Source organism: Echiichthys vipera (genome assembly GCF_963691815.1).
Source record: "Echiichthys vipera genome assembly, chromosome: 22".
NCBI classification, from domain to species: domain Eukaryota; kingdom Metazoa; phylum Chordata; class Actinopteri; order Perciformes; family Trachinidae; genus Echiichthys; species Echiichthys vipera.
Window position 1 is genome coordinate 14,883,510 of NC_139847.1, and position 21,679 is coordinate 14,905,188.

Below are 21,679 nucleotides of genomic sequence, written 5' to 3' on the forward strand. Positions count from 1 at the left end.
ACTCACTCTCTGTCCTTGTCTCTCAGTGTCTCTGTGCGAGCATTGATGATGAATAGTTCATTGATGTAGTTTGAGACTGTGACAAATAGGACATTGATCATCTGGTCTGGAACGCAGGCGCCCGACACGCCAGCGGTTGTGTGACCTAATTGCCTTGCAGTCACTTCTGATGAAGCCATGCGGTCATGGAGACAATTAAAGCAGATGGACCCTTGAAAAGGACAAGAGGACGACAACAGCACTATTAAACTGTTGGCTGTCATCATTGGACGAAGAGCAAGAGAGGGAAAAAAAACAGGAGATATGGTGACAAATACTTGAGAGAAGGTTAAAAAAAAGGGGAAACCCTTCAATGCAAAGTGCAAGTGGATACTAAATGAACATTTATTTGGGTAAAAGATAATACATTTATCAGTATAAATTAAGTCCATTTCCCTGCTTTTAATTTGTGCTGCTAATAAGACTTTTCCTGTTTGTAACCACAAATCTGACAAGTCACCAAACTAATGATATAGACCTCGATTGCTGAGACCATGTAGCAAATAAGTGATGCTAGAGTGAGCTTGAACAGCAGACGGAAAGAAGTATAGTGTCAGTAAAGGATCAACTGCCTGGTTTCAAGTAGAATCTGGAAATAGGAGAGGGTTAGATGGCAGAGAAGGACACAGTAAGTCAGAGGTTGGCAGCTGGACGACATCTTTGAATTGTTACAAAAGGCAAGAGGACAGAGGATGAGAGGAGTGCTGCAGACAGTATTCATGGAGGCACATAAGAGAGGAGTGAAGGAAACTCGGAAAGATGATTTTATAAAAGATAGATGTCTACTTTTTAAGGAAGTACACTTTTTGAGTGGCTAACAATGGCAACAGTTATCACAGTTGTACTGAATAAAACAATTAAAGTGGGGAAAAAAGCCCACTTTCTAGGAATTAACAAGAGCTCCCACTCATTGTGACTCCCACAAAGACAAAGAGAGGGGGGGGCCGGTGGGCACAGAGGAAAGATGATGGTGACAGAGCAGGCCTATAAGAGAAGGGTGTAATGGGCAGATGGAAGCAGGGAAGAGAGATCAGAGAGGTGATAGCCAATAACAAACCTCTCAAAAGGGACAGGAAAAATAACCTTGTTTACCTTAAGTGCCTTGAAAGCTAAGATGAGAGAAACAGTCTATGTGTATATGCTCAGATACAGATAAAGAAGACAGGAAGAGAGACAGAGACGTGCAGAAGGAGCACTGATTTTGTCCTTTTACAATCGGAGGTTAGAAGGAGAAGAAGAAACAAGATGAAAATAGAGGAAGAAGAAAAAGTGTGTCATTACAGAGGAGATGAGATGAGGCAGACTGCACGCAAGATTAACTTATGTTTCATAGAGAGCCAATTCAAGACTAATTGGGGCTTGTTAAGTCATAAACTAACCTCAGGCAAATTAAACAAATTAGCGATTGAGACTTTAATTGCTGTTTTGCGATGATACAACTATACTAGCAGGTTGGATTTTTCTGCAGCAAAAGCACAGGAGTGAAATCATTTAGCATATTTTTAGCAACACTAGCGGTGTGGTTCTATGACTTTCTGTTGGTTGGTCGACCCCACACTTTGATCCAGACTGAAGACTAGGGAGAGCTGATGAAGGCAGGAGAGACATATGATTGACAGAGAAAGATAAGTTGTGTACAGGTGTAGGTATTTAGAGAACGGCGAAAATAATGTGTAACTCTCTGGGTGTTTACTAGCTGTGGACCACTCTGAGGAGCCATTCTCTTAGTTTCTATACTTCTTTCTCTGCTCTCTCTCTCTCTCTCTTCCTCTTTCTTCAGCCAACCATCTGTTGTTCTGAAAGAAAGAGCAAGAGATGGGTGACTGAAACAGCTCTCTTGGGCTGCACAACATGTAACTGAAAACCACAGGAAAACCTCTGAGACTCCACCCTTTAATGCATCAGCTGGTCTATATAATTCCCCCCATTATGAATATGTATGAGTGTAAATCAACAATGTTTTGTTTGAACCGCTGTAACATCTGTTTTCTCGCGACCTTTTTGAAAAATTGGGTTGAAAATGTAAAATAGAAGATTTATGTGGCGATAGATTAACGCACAATGTTTTAGGAGGGAAAGAATATTGTGTGTGCATGATGCGAAGCAACAGCCATCTCTCAGTGTGGGACTAATATGTTCCACATCCTGGTGTGAAGAGTGATGCCAGTCTCCATCTGTATGACCACCTGCTGCTCTGCTAACGCCACACAGAGGTGCGAACAGCCTGACCTTGGCACCGTGTGTGTGTGTGTGTGTGTGTGTGTGTGTGCGTGTGTGTGTGGCAGGATGAAAAAACACACTCTCCTATAATTCATGCATCTTCATATCAATCATGTGAAACCATATTTACACATAAATAAATACAACGAGAGAATGCACGGTCCTCATTCCTGCTGCATTCTTGCAATTTCATTTACGGCCAAATAAGAGAGTGTGTGTGTGTGTGTGTGTGTGTGTGCTTCCTGTCTGTGTGAATGTTTTGCAGTATCTGTGGCTGGGTGTGTGCACGAATGTCAGCAGGTCTGGGTGGGGTTTCCTCCTGAGCACCTCTGTGCACTCTTACCCACCACACGCTAAACTGAACTAGCTGACTGTGATGGAAAATAAATTGAATGAAAGAGACAGACAGAAACGAGACGGACAGGGAGAGAGCGAGCTTGGGTTGAATGATTGCAGGTGTGTGGTTGTAAGCATACATGAGGAGGAAAAGTCTGGTGGAAAGTTGTTTTTACTCAGAACCAATTACACAAAAATGTAGAAACGGTGTTTATTAACATCCCGCAGGAGTTTGCTGCACAAGATTGATGTACTGAGCAGATCATAAATACCATCAATAATATCCTCTAGTCACTCCCAGGGTAGCATACATGATGAAATTACAAACTAATTAAAAATCTTCAGATTGACTGAAAGGGGGATACTGACAAAATAATCAGTAGAGTGAAATAAAACCAGGTTGTGTTTCCCTGTTGAGTTGCAGTGGAAGGATAGTAAAAATTTTTCAACTCTGACGACTCATATAAACTTCAAATACACTTTTGAATACAAGTTTTCCATACATCAGAACCACATTTTTAATTATGGGTTGAGGGATATGTATTTTGTCTCGGATTATGTTTGTCTCCCACAAAAATGTTTCTAATCAAAGTCTATGAAAGTCTGTGTAGAGCAGAGGAGGTTGGGGTGGATGGCTACTGTTACACTGTTCGTGTTCCATGTGAAGCCAAAAGAGAACGTTGCCCTTTTTATGCAACATACTTCCCCTGTCAGTATATAATTCAAGTAACAATATTTTAACCAAAACCATAATGCTTTTTTGAACCGAACCAAGTACTTTTGTTTCAATTCACGTTTACCACGTGTTTAAAATTGCTTCCCTTGAAATGTAATTGAGGATGCATTTTTGTTGTATGGGAATGTACATTTTTAAGAATGTGTTGATGAGGAGGAGATCTTTTAATAGTCAGTATGAACAAAAGGAACAATTACAGCAAGTATAAGGTGTAGTGGTTAGCACTGTCGCCTCACAGCAAGAAGGTTCCAGGTTCGCATCCCGGCCTGGGCCTTTCTGTGTGGAGTTTGCATGTTCTCCCCGTGTATGCGTGGGTTTTCTCCGGGTTCTCCGGTTTCCTCCCACAATCCAAAGACGTGCACGTGTTAGGTTAATGATGACTCTAAATTGCCCGTAGGTGTGAGTGGTTGTCTGTCTCTGTCCGTCTCTATGTGCCCTGCGATAGACTGGCATCCTGTCCAGGGTGTACCCCGCCTCACGCCCGATGTCAGCTGGGATCGGCTCCAGCCCCCCCGCGACCCCGACCCCGGGATAAGCGGTTGAAGATGAATGAATAACCAACCGACCGATTGCAATGTTCATATGGGCGCCTGTTTTAAGACAGACCTGAAAAACTGTTGACCCATTCTTTAAAGGAATACTACGACATTTTGAGAGTTTTTCTTATCTGTCAGTTATAACATTAAGTCTGCAGTTAACAGCTTAGCCTAGCTTAGCATAAAGACAGGAAACAGGGGGAAACAGCTACCTGACACTTGCAAAATACCTCTACCAGCACTTCTGCTTCAAAAACTTGATGTTGTGTGCTGGACTATTTTCAAGAAATCTTTTTCTTGCCAGCAAAATAAGTGATGTTTTAGACAAGGTAGAATAGATACGTCATAGATAAAATACTATTTTGAACCCAGTATATGACTCTATTAATCCATTTTGTTTTTAAGCACGAGCAGTAATAATGTTATACTCTAAATACGACTCGCTGTGATGAAGACTTCTTCCCTTTTGGAAATCTTGGCTGTGGGCCAGTTGATTATAATCCTCCTCAAGGGGACTCAAATTTTCAGAGTCATTACTCTTGCGACTCAAAATGGATTTGCGGGGTGTGTGCTGATCCAAGTGCGACTGTGTGGGGTGTGCAAATGGCTTAAGTGTTCCACAGGAGGCAAATAAGGAGAAGGAAAACAGTTCAAACAAAAGGGGCATTGCGAATTCAGGGTGGCAGTCACAAAGATAACAAAAAAAAACACAGTACTGCAGGCAGTGTGACAGTTAACATGATTACACAATACAGAACACCCACAATCTTGTCAACATGTATATATTCAACTGTGATCTGATGTAGAGTGTATAGACTGAAAACAGTCAGTCCTCAGTGTGTATATGTGATGTTTCGTCATTTTTCTGATGTTTCAAATATTTTGACTACTGAAAACACTTTGTTTCACAGACTGCAGACTGCTATGAAAGAAGAGTTTATTGAAATGAGTTTAGTTATAATCTAAGCAGACCAACTTCTAAAAAACCCATAAGTGGTTTAGGCAAAGGAGTACAATAAATCTAGGTTAATACATCATAAATCTATGGTAATACAAGAGAGATAAAGTGAGAACAAGATAAAAGCAGAGAGAAAATGGGATACTTCACAGAAAGTCTGTAAAGTACGAGGGAGGAGAGAGTGGTGGAGCAGAAAACATAGCTGAGAATTTCTCCTCCTAAAAAGAGACATAGGAAAAGAGGAAAAGGGAGGCGGAGAAGGAGGAGGACGTAATTAAGTAGCCGGAGAGGGAAGAGAAGAAACGAGGAAAATGTGCTCTCATCTCTGTTACGCTTTGATGGAGCAAGGCAGATCCTGTGAAGCAGAGAATGATTCAGAGAAAAGTGAAAATTATATGTGGGGACCACACACACACACACACACACACACGCATGCACGCACGCACACACACACACACACACACGCACACACACACACACACACACACACACACACACACACACACACACCCACACACACACAAGTAAGTGGGAATGAAGGAAGGGGGCAAGGAGAGACACTCAGGAGTCACTCATTTACAGACTCAAGCACATTTGGACACACAAGAGTTTATAATTGGTCAGAATAACACATGCACGCTCAATAACATAAACACAAATACAAAAACTCTCTGTCTGTGTGTCTCTCTCTCTCTCTCTCTCTCTCACACACACACTCCCCCTATCCTTTTAGTCTTAACCACAACAACTGTCATCTATCACTTGTAAAAGCTACTTATACTCTCATACAAACTGGACGGACAGATAGGAAGAGGAAAGACAAATCTGGAGGGGAAAACACTGAGATAGTGCTGTGGGCAGAGATTGGAAGGGAGAGAGGGAGAAAAAGAGAACTAAGAAAGAAGAGATTGCAAGGGAAGAGAGAGGATTAGGGTAGATATAATGGGCTATAATCCTTTTCTATTGAGAGACGGATCCAAGAATTGCTGATGGGGTGTCAGTCTGAAAGTGCTTTTTGTCCCAAGATTTGAGAATGCTTTTAGACTGCTTCCAACTTAAGCTTGAATGTTTCCATTAAAACACAAAATAGCACTCAAGATTATTTTTCTTTAACCAGCAATGAGATTTTATGCACAATTCTTTTAATTCTAAATTTAATTTCAGACACATCTTAATATTCTTATTTTCTCTTTTAAATGGATGGATTTAGATGTAATATCCTCTCATTTATTTTCCTCATCATCAGTCACCCTCCCACAAGATGTGCAGCCTGGCATCAACAGACTATCGCAAATGTGTATTGTGTATGTGTTTTCGCCATCTTTCCGTAATGTTGTCTAATAATCTCGCTCAAATCAGCACCAATTTCAATAAATGTTGTTCTTATTAGTCACTTGGACACAAATACATAGGGAAACGGAGACCAGGTGATATAATATGTCACAAGTTATAGGCCCAACAATGTTAGGAGCATATTTCTCCAGTACAGGAGAAAGATATAAGCTTTAGTTTTGAGTTTAAATCAACAATACAGACGTTGTGGCTACAATGGTAACTTTTTAAAGAGAATGAATTGAAGTTGAATGTTGGATCATTTACATGTGCATAGTCACATTTTCCTACATCTTTTAAGAACTGATCAAAGGTCGGATTCCTTTCAAAAATGTACCAGAGACACTGTTTAAATTCTTGTAAATCAGAATGAATTATTAAATATTTTAGAAAGATTGTAATTTGCACATTCTGAAATACTGAAACCTGCTGGAGGAGATGTCGCTTGGTGTTAGGGTTCATGCTTTTTATGTATGAGGCCCAGCTTTCTTTACAATCTCCAGCTTTAACACTTATTGGCTGAAGAAAACAGCCATGCTGTAGTCAAGATGCATAACACGATATGGGAATGTGGTTCTGTGGTAATATTTAAGGGGTCCTGGGTTCAGTATATTCCCATGCCGACTGTAGCAACGCTGTGAACTTCCTGGAGGAGCACGCTGTCAGCGGAGCCTGGCTGTGTTTTTTTCTGGTGTGTTTATGATAAAAGGATGTTTACCTCTGAGCTCGGAGCTAAAGTAGAGGAGCAATAAAGGATGTTATTGATGTGAGATGGATGTGTGGATGGCTAGAGGACAGATCAATGACGGGATAATACACAACCTCTACAGGCTATCTCAAATCTCCTTCAATGGTGTTTGAATAGAATAACGGCTGTCACTTGAAACCTGGATTTTGGGATTAAATATACGTGGATGGAATGCCTGCTTTGTCACTTTGAGTTGCATTTGCATTTTACTAGGTATCTAAATGGAATTAAAGCTTTGACAAAGCTGAGAAGTGATATGAAAAAGACTGTAACTGCTTGAATGAATGTTTGTCAAAATATGACGATGAGGAAACAGATTTAGGTAGCAGTGTAAAAGGGATTTACAGGGAGTTTTTAGAAGCATGCGTCACATGGATTTTGACAACACTGCACCTTATCATAAAACAAGAGACAGAAGGGTGAAAAACACATAAATACAGCACACTTATTTGCACACAGATTTGAATACTATGTAGAAAAGCAATGAAAATCAACAGATAAAGATAGTGGAGCAGGCATGTAAAGGTGCATAATCATTCAGAATAAGGACGCCATACTTTGTTTTCAACATAGTGAGGAGGGGCACAAAGGAAATGAAACTGTGCAGTAGAGCTACAATAAGTTGATAAATTGATCAGTTGACAACTATTACATAGTTGCCAGCTATTTTTATTATCGATTAATCATTTCTAGTGATTTTTTAAAGTAAAATTGTCCAAACTCAGTGTCTTGTCTTGTTTCTTTACTCCTTTGACAGTAACACTGATCTACATATTTCACCATTTTCCGATTTTATAGATTTTTTAGTATATAAATTTAGAAAATGGTCGACACATTAACCAATAATGAAAATAATTGCTCTATTGAGGTCAGGGCGCATAAAGTCTACATAATAGAAGTACTGTATGATACAAAGTAGAATTATAAATCTACTTGTCCATGTTCTCAATTGAGCCTCAATCGGATCTTTTCTCAATTATTTGAGATAAGGATAAGTTATTGAAAGTTTTTTGTAAAGAAGGATTTTCTTACAATGATGTTTGCACATTCCAAAAGAAACTGTAGCTCGTTTATCATCAAGACAGTGGAGACAGCCACCTGCCACTTTAGACATGAAAGACAGTTATCCCAGCATCTCCAGCTGGTTTTTAAATGTTTGTCCTCCTTAACAAATCTCGGCTGAGGAACTAAAATCTTGGGGAAAAGATACACACTAGGACAGTATCAAGGTAAGAGGTGATGTATGAGGATTAGGGTTTAAATTTCAGGCATCTCTACTTTTGATAATGGTGGTTAAAATGGCTGTGGCGAGGCAAACTTTATCGTACATCAGTTTCCCAAAAGGAAACTGTCTTGACAGCATTAGCATCAGAGATAAAAAAGATATTTTTAAGAAATCCCTGTTGAGAAATGTTGAGGAACAGACGTGTATCAGCAGAAGATGAAATCTTTCTGAATCATTGCCTGAGACAGTTCCCACTATCTTAATACAGTGAAATACCAAATGATGACATTTCTGTAGAGGAATGGTGTCATATTCCATTACAGGAGTTCAAAAGCCATATGACGTGAAGCGTTTGTGGTATTGCGAGCCTACAGCCGCCCTCTATCATATCAAGCTACTTCAGATATGAAAAAATGCACTAGTCAACGAACAGCACATGGTTTGTCAGGTAGGGAGATTTTTCAAACGGTGTGTCAGTGGAAATGTCTATTTCAGATGGGGGAACAACTTCCTATGAGTGAAATCATTCATATGCAAACTCTACTGTGGTTTACTGACATTCACACCATTTATACTGTGAATCTGCTGATCCCAACAAGGCTACACTCATTAAGAACTCAAGTGCAGTTCTGAAATACTGCAAATGAGTCATTGTGTGTTGTGTTAAGTGTACATGGAGACACCACATAAGAATTTCTTATATGCATACTGCACTACTGTGGATTAACCCACTATCTGTATGTCACTCAAAAAGAACCAGAAAACTAAACTAACCACACATGGCTAACATAAACAAACATATAAAGTATATATATAGTATATTACACAGTATATATCCCTATTGGGGATACAAGCCTGGGAAAAAACAAACCAGCAGAAATAAAGACACATCCATTTTTACACTGCAACTCATCTCAAATAGATTGGTTATCTTTTGAAAGTGTAATTGCTGATTTAGGGAACAGTGATATAATATCCACTCCATAAGTCAAATCGATACAGATTGCAGTGTTTTCAAAGATTATACATAACGTACATAGCTTATGTGCCTGCCATCTATGTACATAAAGTGTAACCTGCTGCTTTTGTTGTATTTGGCCAACTCTAAAATGCAGTCCATGTCTTGTCTATCATTCTACGTTTCTCACCTTCAAATATCGGCTGCTGTTTCTCCAGCTAGATTCATTCCAGCTTGTATATTAAACATAATTTAAAACTGGGGCTTGCAGAAGGTGGAATATTGTACTGTAATTTACAAACTATGACATTTGACCTGTTTTGCATGAAATTGACTTACAAATCAAACCACAGGCAAAATGCTTAAACAAGGTGACAGAGCCACCTGCCACTTGTAGCATCTATAAAGAAAAACAGAGGGGATGTAGCTCGGTAGTAGAGTGCATGCCTTGCATGTATGAGGTCCTGAATAAAATCCCCAGCATTTCCATTTAGTTAAAAACATGCAGAGATCCGCACAAGATCTGCACAATCATTGTTTACTTGGAGACAGAGAGAGAAAGAGAGAGAAAGAGATGCAGCACAGGGGAGAAAGGTCCAGGTGTTCATGGCAGCCAGTCAGAGGGCAGTAATCTATCACTGTAGCCGCTCCAGACAGTGCTTGTGTGCATGCGTGTGTATGTATGTGTGTGGCTGTCTGTCACAGCAGGTGTTCTGCTGACGATGACTTTGCAAAAACAAGTATACTCCCAAAACACATGCTTTTAGAACTCTGTCTTTAGAATTTTGTCTAGAGAGTAGGCATTGTCTGTTGTGTGTTTGTGTGCTTGTGTGATTCCAAATGAAGACTGGTGCATTGCAATGTGTGATTCATGTTTGCATGCAGGAACTTCCTTCGACGTGCAGAATAAATGAATATGAAGCAGGTTAATCTCGGATTGTCACTGTGAGCCCATATGCCAGTCTGCAGGTTATTTTCCAAACACTGCACTGATAAACCACACAATTATTTGGAATAATTATAAATGTCATTGCTATCTCTACCCCCTGTATCCTCTTGGCCACTTTTTTCAGTTGTGGTTGGTTGGAGTCCTCAAGCACAGTTACAGCACAGATGGGGCAATATAATATTAAAGAGGACACATGCACTCACACAAAAATGCAGCCTAAACTAAAGTTATCTGGGTTAATGCCAGCAAGACAGTCAGCCGCAGGTGATGTCACCCCATCTCCTTGGCCTCAATCAGACAATGGGCCATCCGCCCACCTACTGATACTGTTATCAACACCTGTCTGTCACTGTTCCTGTCTGATCTTATTTTCTATCAGTCTGATCCTTCTGCCTTTGTCTAAATTTCTGTCTGTATCTTTCTCCCTCTCCCTATGCAGTTCCCTCCGCCCCTCTCTCTTTTGCCTGTCCTCCTTCACCTCTACATCCGTCTCTTGTCATTGAGTCTGACCATTTTAGAAAATGACGGCTGTAAACCAAACAGCTGTGAACTGACTACATTTAATTAATTGCATCAACAGAAGACGCAGAAGGGTCAACAGAGACGAAACACAGAGTGTGCCAACCCTGAAAAACAAGTTAAATCCACACTGGGACAAACAGTAACAACCTTGATTTTTTGACTGATCATCCTAGCTTCGCCTTTTTGCCAGCAAGCCATGCTGCAACATTTCCTCTACTCTTACTGATCTATAAGCAAACTTCAACATGGTGAATAATAAAAGAAACTCTTCTGCACTGTTGAGGGTGGAGGAGTCAGATCCTTGGGGAATGCCCAATGACAAAAGACAGCACAGACGCTATGTTTTGTCTTCAACAGTTATTATCTGTCTGGCTTTTATGACACAGTGTTCTATGTGTCAACCAGGAGGAAAAATGCAGTGACAACTACTAGTCTTTGCAGAAAGAGGACAAAGACAGACAGGAAAGAGAGGAGTATGACAACCAGCAGCCCTGAGAATAGATGTTACTCTTGGGAAATAGTAATAGTTGATGTTTGAGTATATGCTGGAGCACATTTCCACCCATTTGAATATCTAATATGGTCAATAAAGCTTTTGAATATTAGTTCATCAGTGTTTAAGTATAATACATTTAAACTTGCAACTCTGTCTGTTAATCTAAGAAAGAATCTTTCTCTCTTTCATTTCAATACAACCTCATAGCAAAGTGAAAACAACAGAATTGCTGTCCACCCCTAAGGAATCAATACATCCTGTGTGGGACAACTTGTTCGTTCTGTTTTAATCAACAACTTTGCTGTTCAACTGTGAGGAGGAAAACCTAAACCACTGGTGCCATAATCATCCCGGCCTCTGTCTCACTCTGCTCCTCTCTCTCTGTGACCCATTTCTCTATCTTCTCCCTGGTGATCAACTGTACAATTACACAACAGGCCGGGGATTCAAGGATACACTGGTTGAGTTTCGACAAAAACAGGATGCTTATGAAGGCGTTGGCCCTTTGACACTCACACACACAGTTGTTCTTTTATACTTGTGAGGACACCTCGTTGACATAAAGCATTTCCTCAACCCTAACCATCTCGACTGCATGCTCACTAAAATATAAAGCAACACACTCCTTTGATCTAAACAAGAGTAGCGACTTTTCACTTTCCTTTGCATGCTCTCTCTCTCTCTCTCTCTCTCTCTCTCTCTCTCTCTCTCTCTCTCTCTCTCTCTCTCTCTCTCTCTCTCTCTCTCTCTCTCTCTCTCTCTCTCTCTCTCTCTCTCTCTCTCTCTCCATGCCCAGATTCCAGGCTCTTCCCAGAATAAACATTGCTTCCTAAATTTTAGAGGATGTGATTTAGCATTCAAAACCAAAATTAAGTTATACAAATTGAGAGAATAAAATGAACAATTAGTCATTCAGCCGTCCACAACGCTTGTTAGGTCCCATGGGTGATTAGGGTAGCTCAGCTACAAGATGACAAAGGAAATGTAAAAGTGTAATTTCTGAGCAGCCCTGCATCTACCTCGTGGGTAACACCCACACTGCAGAGATCTGAACTATTGCTGAACCCAGGACACACACAGTTGAACTTTCACTAGAGTGCTGAGTAGCAGTGCCTAAACTACTTTTAAACACAACTTCATGAACTTTGCTGAGCAGAGTTCACACAATTAAACTTCTTATCTTTGATTTAAGCCGGCTTCAGTTTTCAGACAGATTTACTTTTTGAGGATCTTATTTGCAGTGATGACCCCATTGCCTTTCTATATTCTCTCATAACTTCATCCAAAAATGTTTGTGGTTTTACTTTGATTAATGTCACGGACTGAAGAACCAAACAGAGTACATTCAGGACACTGGTTTTCATACAAAAAGCCTCTGTGGTCCTTCTTCAAACAACTCCCTCAGGTTATACTGTATAAATTACTAAAACAAAGGTGAGAAAGAAGTCATCTACTGTATAATGCTGTTGTCATGTTGCCAAGTCTTTGAGTTAAAACATTTTGTATTTATGAGAAAACTGATGGTGACAGAAAACACAGGAAGATGCATATTCAAACTGACACTTCTGTTACACAGTGGGTACAAAAACATCCATCATTTTTGTGAAACTGACACAGTATAGAGGATCTGAAGCCACCTACATGCTTGTGCAAACAATAACACTTATGTATAAAGATGTTATGGAAGCAGCGATCATGTTTTCTCCACTGTGGAAGGGACCGTTTATAATAAGGCAGCTTTATGTGGGACGTCAGGGGTCTGGTAGCACCACTGGTGTTGACATAATGAAGAGAGTGTGGGCTGTAGTATCAAAGAGCTCGAGAGTATTGTGTTTCAAACAGTCAATGCTGTAAACACTTGGAGACTCTGGAGGAACGCAGTGATTTAGTCCCGGTGGCAGCACAGCAGCTAAAGGGGATAGGCCTCACTATCATCAAACTGTGGTAACTACATAACAATGTCTCCAAGGCTCCATTCCAAACATTTCTATGTTCAATGGCACAACTTTTTTATAAGACGCTGGAGAGAAACAGCACTAAGCATCACTCATATTGCTCGATAAATACAATAAATACAAAGGAATCTGCGGTAGAAAAAGACCACATTTATATGCATTACGAGGGTTCAAACACACATAACGCTTATATGATGATGCATTATAACAATTTGCAGTGCCTGAATGCGTTCACTGAACAATAGTTCATGAACTTGTTCATATTTTGGGCGAAATTGAACGTACTGTATTACTGCCTGATGAGCGTTACTGTAAATGCTTTAATTCTTGTGTCTGTGAACGACACGCTCTCTCAGTTTGACTTCATGCAGTAGGGTGCCAGATATCTAAAGAGCCTTCCAGGGGAAACCTAGGCTAAAACGCACCGTAAACAGGCCTTAATATGTAGCTGAAAAAACACCCAATCTTGCAACACCGGCCACCAGTGTCAAACTGCCTCATGCGACATCAAAATAAAAAAACAGCATGGAGGCCACAGCTGCATGAAGGCGACAAAGCAGCAAGGAGGCGTTGTATGATCATTTAAACAAGTTTTATGACAAGGTCCGTGAGAAAGGGAAAAACCTTACACTTCTTTGCCCACCGGCTTTCAAAAAGAAAATCCAAACCTCACACATACACAGCAAACCTGAAACAGCACATTGAACTGAAGCACGCGGCATTTCAAGTTATGTGCAAGTAAATAAAAAATCAAAAGACAGTCAAGACAGATCCTCGACCCAAATCCCATTAACTGCGTACAGTAGCGGCTCCGCTGTCATCTCCCAGACACAGCTGGACGACCTGGTGGTGCAGTATATCGTCAGAGACCTGCAGTCTCTATCATAAACTTAATTAAGGGGTTGCCGCCATCCAAAAAGGTGCCATCAGTTACAAGTTAAAACTGTTAAAATAGTTCCTGTCTGTGGTTCTATATAGACTGTAAAAAAAATAATAGCTTGCAGCAAAATATTGAAAAAAACTAGTTTATTGTTGGAACTGTGAACTTAGTTATTATTAATTATAAACTGAATTAGTGCATTTGAAGTGTGTGAACTGACCTTTGAACTAGTTCAGGGGTGGGCAATTCCAGTCCTGGAGAGCCACTGTCCTGCATGTTTTAGGTTTCTCCCTACCCTAACACACCTGAGTCCAACAATAATCAAACTGTGACAAGCATCAGCTGCTTGATAAAGAGCAAATCCTTGAAATCAGGTGTGTTAGAGCAGAGAGAAACCTAAAACATGCTGACCAGTGCCTCTCCAGGACCAGGATTGGCTACGCCTGAAGTAGTTCATGTAGATAGTAAACTTTCCCAACAACAACAATTCATCTAAATCCCAGGCTCACAAAGATCATCAACATATCACCTGTGATGGACAGTCAGGGGAATAGGTGCCTGCTCCAGGTGAGGCTTGAACTCACAACCTCGGCATCACTCTGCTGGTTACTGTCTTATAAGTACCATGCGCTGACCAATTGCGCCACTGGAGCTGCTGCCACCTATATGATTTAGAAGCATTATTGAAGGACTAGTGCATCTTTAACAGTACTTAGCATTAGGGTTCTCATAGGTGAGACTTTTTTTCTTACACTACAATAAAGTTTTTTACATGTCATAAGTTCATGTCTTAATAGACCTATTGTTGTTCTCAAATATTTTCAGGTGGTCTCCATGGTGATCTGTTTAACTTGTTGTTGCAGCTGTTCATTGTTTTTAATCCAAAATGAACGTCAATGAATGCACCTTTTCATCTGAAAATAAACTGCTGATGGTGTGAAGGTGTCGTCAACCTTCCTATAATCCAATTTCATTCTCCTAGGCACTCATTACAATACATGCAATATACATCTTTATTTACACCTGACTGGTAAAACTAATGTATGCTCTCACGTGACAAAATCAAGAGATTGACTCCAAGGGGAGCACTAGCTGGTTTCATGGGAAGAACTGGGGCAAATCTATAAAATTTCATTTTAGATATGATGTAAAAATAACTAAGAGGGGGGGGGCGGTGTGACAACAAACATGGTGGGATTACATAACTGACATAATTGTGTCAGGTAAGTTAGAACTCACAACATCCTTATATAATATCCTGTTTTCAACACCTCGAACACTTTGGGAAAACAAAGTTGCAGTCAGTTGAGTGGCTCTCTCCACTGATACAGATATGGAATGAATATTTCAGATGGCACTGCTTGTATCTCTCCTCTCTGTATGTTTTTCTCTCCCTTTCTGTTTCTCTGTCTCCTCTTTTCCTCCCCCTTCATTTCTATCCAATTCTGCACTCTCTACTTATTCAGACCACACTACTTGAACCTTCGTGTAATTACAAAGAATGACATATCATTATGAAATGAGTCTTTCTTAGAGGTTTGGGAAATGTTTGTACTGTAGCCAACTTCTATAAATTGTGACATGTGCCTCGAGTGTTGACTGGAGATATGTGACAAACAGTAAAACATGCAGTGTAATAAATGGGTCAACGCTACAACTCAAAACTAAAGATGATAAGAAAGCACAGGGGAAAAGAATGTGTAAAGTGAGGGGAGCTGTTCCACTGTGTGTGTTAATGCTACATGTTAACCATGTTACCATTGTGTAAGTATTTGTGTGTCTGCATGTACTGTACATTTCTTCCTACCTTCGCTCTCAGTGTGTGTGGCTTCAGGTGAGTGGTTGTCCTGGCCCCAGTCTGCCGCACTATAGATCTGCACCACCAGGAGTCGCTTCAGTGATACCAGGTCAGCGTCCTTGAGCCCCATCTCCAACTGGCGAACGAAGCCACGCCCTGGCTGACTGGTCACCACAGTAACCTGTAAAATATAACAAGAGGACATGGATAAAAGCCTTAGCAAACCTGGAATAAAAAGAACTTAAAGGACATCAACTCAAATAAGAAATATTTAAAGGGATGCTTTGCTGAGTTTACTCAAGTCAAATTTACTTATCAAGCACATTTACAAATAACTCACTTTGACCAAAGTGCTGTACAAACGAGAGCAGGTAGCTAAAATCATAGGACAAAGAAATCTGATTTCTTCATATCGGGATGACAGGAAAACGCACAAAGCGGGTTTCAGCAGACCTCGGATACTTCGCTCCATGTGAATTTCCGCCACATAGAGAGGACAACATTGTTTATCTGCCCACTCTGTCATGATGAAAAAGAGCTGGATCTACAATAAATCTCTTTAGAAGAGACAACCCTAAAGGAAAATAGTAGATTACATTGTAAATTTCATCCCGTCTCAACGATCTCTTTGACAGTAGACTTTTCACCCCTGTGTGGGTGCTTAAAACAACTACACTTTTCATTCATATGTGGTTGTGCCTTTTTTGGAACATGCCCCAAATTAATTTGAAAATTGGTTTCAGGAACCAAGTCAGCAATTTTTTTTTTACGAATGCTCTATGTTGGAACATTTAGAGGGCCTCTACTCCCACTGGATTGAAGAGGAGAACAAAAGTACAGCTACGTTGGTTAATGACACTGTTGCTCCTTCCTAACAACAATGAAAAACCTTAGTTTTGATTTATCGTTATTAAGTCACATAGCTGTTCCTCCCCACATTCCTTTCTCAAAAGCTCACTTTCGTTATAGTAATTGTTATTGTCGCCATTATGAAAGACCAAATTTGTGCTTCAAAATGTCATATCTTCAGAAGAACACAACATGCCGCAATATCACCACAGCAAAGCATTCCTGGGGTCTGACGGTTTCTGCTGTACTTTAGAAACATGACATACAGTAAATTACTGTTACTAAATTAAACACATTTACATGATGTAAGAAATGCGGTCCTAGTCCCAGTCAAGCAAACTCCCACCCTAAAAGTGGCAGGCCATGTGTTATAATGACACAACTCTACATATACCCGTAACAACTTAAACTGCCATCTTGCCCTGTAATCTGTAATTTTAATTCTTCCTGTAACTGAACTATCATTATTGTACATGTCATGGAATTATGAATGAATTACTGCTGCTAATGTACTGGGAAGTGTTTTACAATTCGATTTTTTTTGATAATGAAGATTTCTGCAGTAGATTAGTGCTGTGCCTGAAGATGGAAAAAGATGAAATTAGTTTTCTGATGGCATTTACATGCCTAATGGGGAGAATACAGATAAACTAATGCTAGGCTGGTATTCAGCCTTCTACATCACATCAACAGTCGCAGTAAATTGTGATTATAACAGGATTATTGATTGAGTCTCTGCCTCCTGCTGCTTGGCCGGAAGTAGAATCTGTTGCTGAAGCATCATAAAGAAGGACACACACAAAGGTATATACGAATGAAAACATGTAGCATATAAGTAGATTTGCAGCGCACACGCACACACACACACACACACACACACACACACACACACACACACACACACACACACACACACACACACACACACACACACACACACACACACACACACACAAAAAGGGCCATGGGCCATGTCTCTGCTGAGTGTCTGTCTGTCTCCTAATGGTGCTATTCATATCTGCTGCTGTCGGAAACAGTGGGTCTTTAGTGTAATCATCTGTCCAGAACTTCCTAATAAAGCTCGTTGGATTTGAGAGATCCTTGTCAACAACCCAGAGACTTGTATTCAGAGACAAATTTAACAAGAAAGACAGTAACTGACTCATTTCCAAGCTGTGTCGGACATTTAAATAAAACAAATTAGTTTTGAGCCTAGCCTAATACTGGCTTTGAATTACATAATAGAAATATAAATTACAGTAATAGTTCTATTAAATGTGCTGCATCCAAGTGACAGCAATTGTCTTTTATTGATGTTAACAATTCGATCAACTTTAATCATAATGAACGATGTACAAAGGCAAGTAGAAACAAATAGGACTAATATAACGTTTGATCATAGACTGCACAAAAGGACATGGGTTTAGATATTTTGTGCACTCACAGGATTTGCCACTGAAATGTGATGGCTGATCGGATATTCTAGCATGAAGGCACTGAAAACTACTGAAGCTAAACTGATGCCATTTTCCAACTCCTCCAAGGCAGATGGCTCAGCAGCAGATGAATGGTGCCCATTTTCTGCATCTGAAATGAACATGAGCTGGTTTTAAGTGGAAAAGTGATATGTTCTCAGCCACTAAAGTGGACTGTCAGCAGAGGCTTTTTTACGCTTTTAGAAATGCAAATTCAATTTTGAATTCAATATGTTTTTGCAGGTGTTAAATACAATGAATTAGACCTGAAGAGGCCTCATTTAAAAGGTATGGGTGGAGCCTTTTCCCTACATTACCATGAAGAACAAAGCTGGATTATAAAAAGTATGTCCCTAGAAAAATATCTAGTGGAAATCACTTCCTTTACAATAACGCTATGCTAAAGTGAAAAGAGCTGATTTGTTCTAAAGCGGTCAATAAATCTGCTTCAAATATGTGACAAGTAGGGGATTTAGCTCAGTGGTAGAGCGCATGCTTCGCATGTATGAGGTCCTGGGTTCAATCCCCAGCATCTCCAATGCTTATGACCACTGTAAAAATGTAACTTAAACACATTAATAAAATTTGTGTCATTAAATGAAGAGACCTCGAATCACACTGAATAAACAACATTTGCTCTTAGCACTCAACCATTTGAAAGCCTCCTGAATACATCAAATATAATTTGTATCATGTCGGCCTATGATAGGATAACATTTGTCAAACTTTTATTTTTTTAAAAGCCATTAACAATGATCAAACTGACAAATAGCAAAATAAATAGTTGTCTCTGCTCTGTGCTGTTTTTTCATATAGATGTTCTATCTATCTGTCTCACCTCCACAGATATACTGTTACTGGCCTGGCTGCCCGCACTGGTATGTCTGATGTACTGTTTAAACTGCTGCAGACTGTCCAGCACTGCCCGTCGTAGCAGCTCGCCTCCTTTGGCTTCTCCTCTGATACAACCGTCAGCTGGAATAGTCCTCAGCTCCTCGACGCAGGAACGCAGCCTAGCCAGGTTACCACGAACCTGCTAAAAATAGAGAGGGACAGAAGAATAAGTTATAAAACCGACATATAATGCATCATGGAACAGGGGTGAGAGAGGAGGAACAAGTATAAGCAATAATAGCTCTCAGAAACACTTCATTTTCATCTATCTTACCACAAATGGCAGTAGACACTCCTGCTGCCTGCTGATGGCGTACAGGCTGAGTAGCGGTATCCTACAGGGTCCATCCAGACTACAGGCCAGGGACAGGAAGTTCTCCAGGGCATCACAGAGCACCGTGCAGGTCTCTGACCACCAGGGTGGCAGTGCCTCCACAATAAGGACCCTGGCTGGTTGCCGTGGAAACGAGGAGGACCAGTAAACCGCATTCCCAGAGTTGAAGGAACCTGCTGGCCTCTTTCGGTTGTCCACGGACATCTAAAAACAACAAACACAAAATACTACAGTGTTCAAAAAGGAGTAAAGTGCAACAAAAGCATCTGAGGGGAAATTTCATCTCAATGATGATGTACATAATGTATTCTGCATTTAAAGGTTACGTTTACATGTCATGTTTTGTACTGAAATTGACACCAAGTCCTAATTTTGCATGTGAAAATGCAGCACCCCTCTCACCCCTTCAAATTCATAGGCAAATATCAGAACTTTAACAAGCAGGCAAATCTATCAAATCTAGGAGACCAAATAATTACCAAGATGACCAAAACACTGAAGACATAACAAACACTTCTCCTGTAATGATAAGCAGCCCATGCAGTCAACAACATTAAAGTACATTAGCTGTAGTCATAATCATGCGCAGCCCACCACTGTAAATAGAACATGAATAAATAGGCTATGATGAACACAGAACATTATGTAAGAATCTAGGTTATAAATGGTTCTGTTCTCACGTAACCCAGGGGCTTTTCTTGACTTCTAAGACGGCTAATGTGAGAAAGTAACTACTAAAGTAGGTTTAGTGCAATACTAACTAAAGGGACCTATTTCAAGGACCAGAGAGTTCTTTTGCAACAATGACTTAAGCCTTATGGGAAAGTAAGTGATATGCAAAGCTGACAACATATTTTACCATCCTGTGGCGCAAATTCTCCCTCAAGAAGTGTTGTGACATTCGCGGGCCGGTTCTTTTGAATGGCTCTTTGGTATGAATGAGGGGAACCGAGTAGTACATGAGAGCCCATCTTTTTATCCTTGTGCCCAAATTTAACTGCGTGTCCTAGATCTGCAGCGCCGGAGCGAGTGCTTTGTGGCACTTCCGCCTCCTCCGGTGGTTTGACAACAGCAGCGGCTGCAGGAGGCACACAGAGCTGAGAACACACCAAACATAATTGTATTGACACTCTTATCAAACATCTGTGAGAGGCAGGCGCTCCTGCACGATGCCTGGTCAATATTTGCAGATAAATAGACACCTCCGCCAGTATTCAAAAAAGAACAATAAACCATCTTTTGAACGGCTCTTCAAAAGGAACAGAGCCATAAGATCCAGCTCCCATCAAAGAGACGTAATTTCCATCACTCCCCTTAAGTGGTTAAGTCCCCCAAGAGTTAATTATATCCATTGGGTCCTGACCATGAGGTGAATGAATGAAGATTGTTTACTTACTGATCATAATTTACAGCTATCTGAATTACTGGGGACATTGCAGCTCAACTAAACTAAAGTTAACTAAACACTGGCAGTAGTGCTGTCAAAAGTCTTACACTGTGATGATGCAAGGATTCGACTATAACAGAAACTCTAATGACTCCTGTGGGGAAAATGGGTCATTTCAGAAGCAGAAAGTAAAAGAAAATGGATAGAAAACACAGAGCACAGAGCATAGTAATATTTTATCAGTGTTAATACTGGGGCTGAAACTAGCAGCACTAATAAATATCCACATCTGCTGAGTGAATGAGCATCATGTAACACAAATCTTAATTTAGTTCTCAGTTCTATTTTAGAAAAAAAGAGTCTTTGATAAACCCTAAACCTAATCCATATGTATCAGGGAAAAACAACACACAACTCCCTTTTGACAGCGTCAGATGGAGAGGGCCCATCTGTGACGCTGTCAAAAGGCAAGAGTCAGTCATGCAACATAGAGGATGTGGCCAAAGGGACAGGGAGGGGAAAGCCCCTCACGCTTCACAGTCCCACCATCTGAAAACCCCGTCATTATGGAAGCCTGTGATGTCTGTGTGAATCTGTCTTTCTGTGTCTGATCACCAGCATCATCATTACTGAGGGTAAACCCTTTATGAAGGAACACCAGTAACCCCTATCCTGCAGTCTGAGCCTGGCTTTAGTCATTTCATTTCTCAGAACACGCAGGAACACAGAGTGAGAGGAAACAGTTGAAAAAGGAAACAATAAGGCAACAGATTATTCCACAATTTGCACAAGGTTTTAGAGGCTTTTTGTCAATTTACAAGTTGTGTAAGACCAATCAATATAAGCAGAGCAGTATGCTAATGAACAGATATCTGACTGAAATGCTAAATTGTTTAAACAATTAGTCAATCAACAACAAAAATACATTTATTGGAATTTTTCAATCAGAAATGCAAGACATTTATTGAGTGCTGCCTCTCAAATATGAGGATCTGCTTCGCTTTTTATTTTTATATTACATGCAAATTGAATATATTTGGGTTTTGGACTGT

General features: G+C 40.3%; 1 protein-coding gene across 1 annotated transcript in view; it reads right to left on the reverse strand.

The window, feature by feature from the left end:
• m1ap (meiosis 1 associated protein) overlaps positions 1–19,444 on the reverse strand; it is a gene marked incomplete at both ends in the record, with an annotated part of 37,383 nt that extends 17,939 nt beyond the window's left edge. The window contains 3 exons of the mRNA XM_083936808.1: positions 15,698–15,869; positions 18,851–19,048; positions 19,181–19,444. Coding sequence (XP_083792934.1) covers positions 15,698–15,869; positions 18,851–19,048; positions 19,181–19,444 — 634 coding nt within the window. The remainder of the gene's footprint in view (positions 1–15,697; positions 15,870–18,850; positions 19,049–19,180) is intronic.
• Between the last annotated feature and the right edge of the window lie 2,235 nt (positions 19,445–21,679).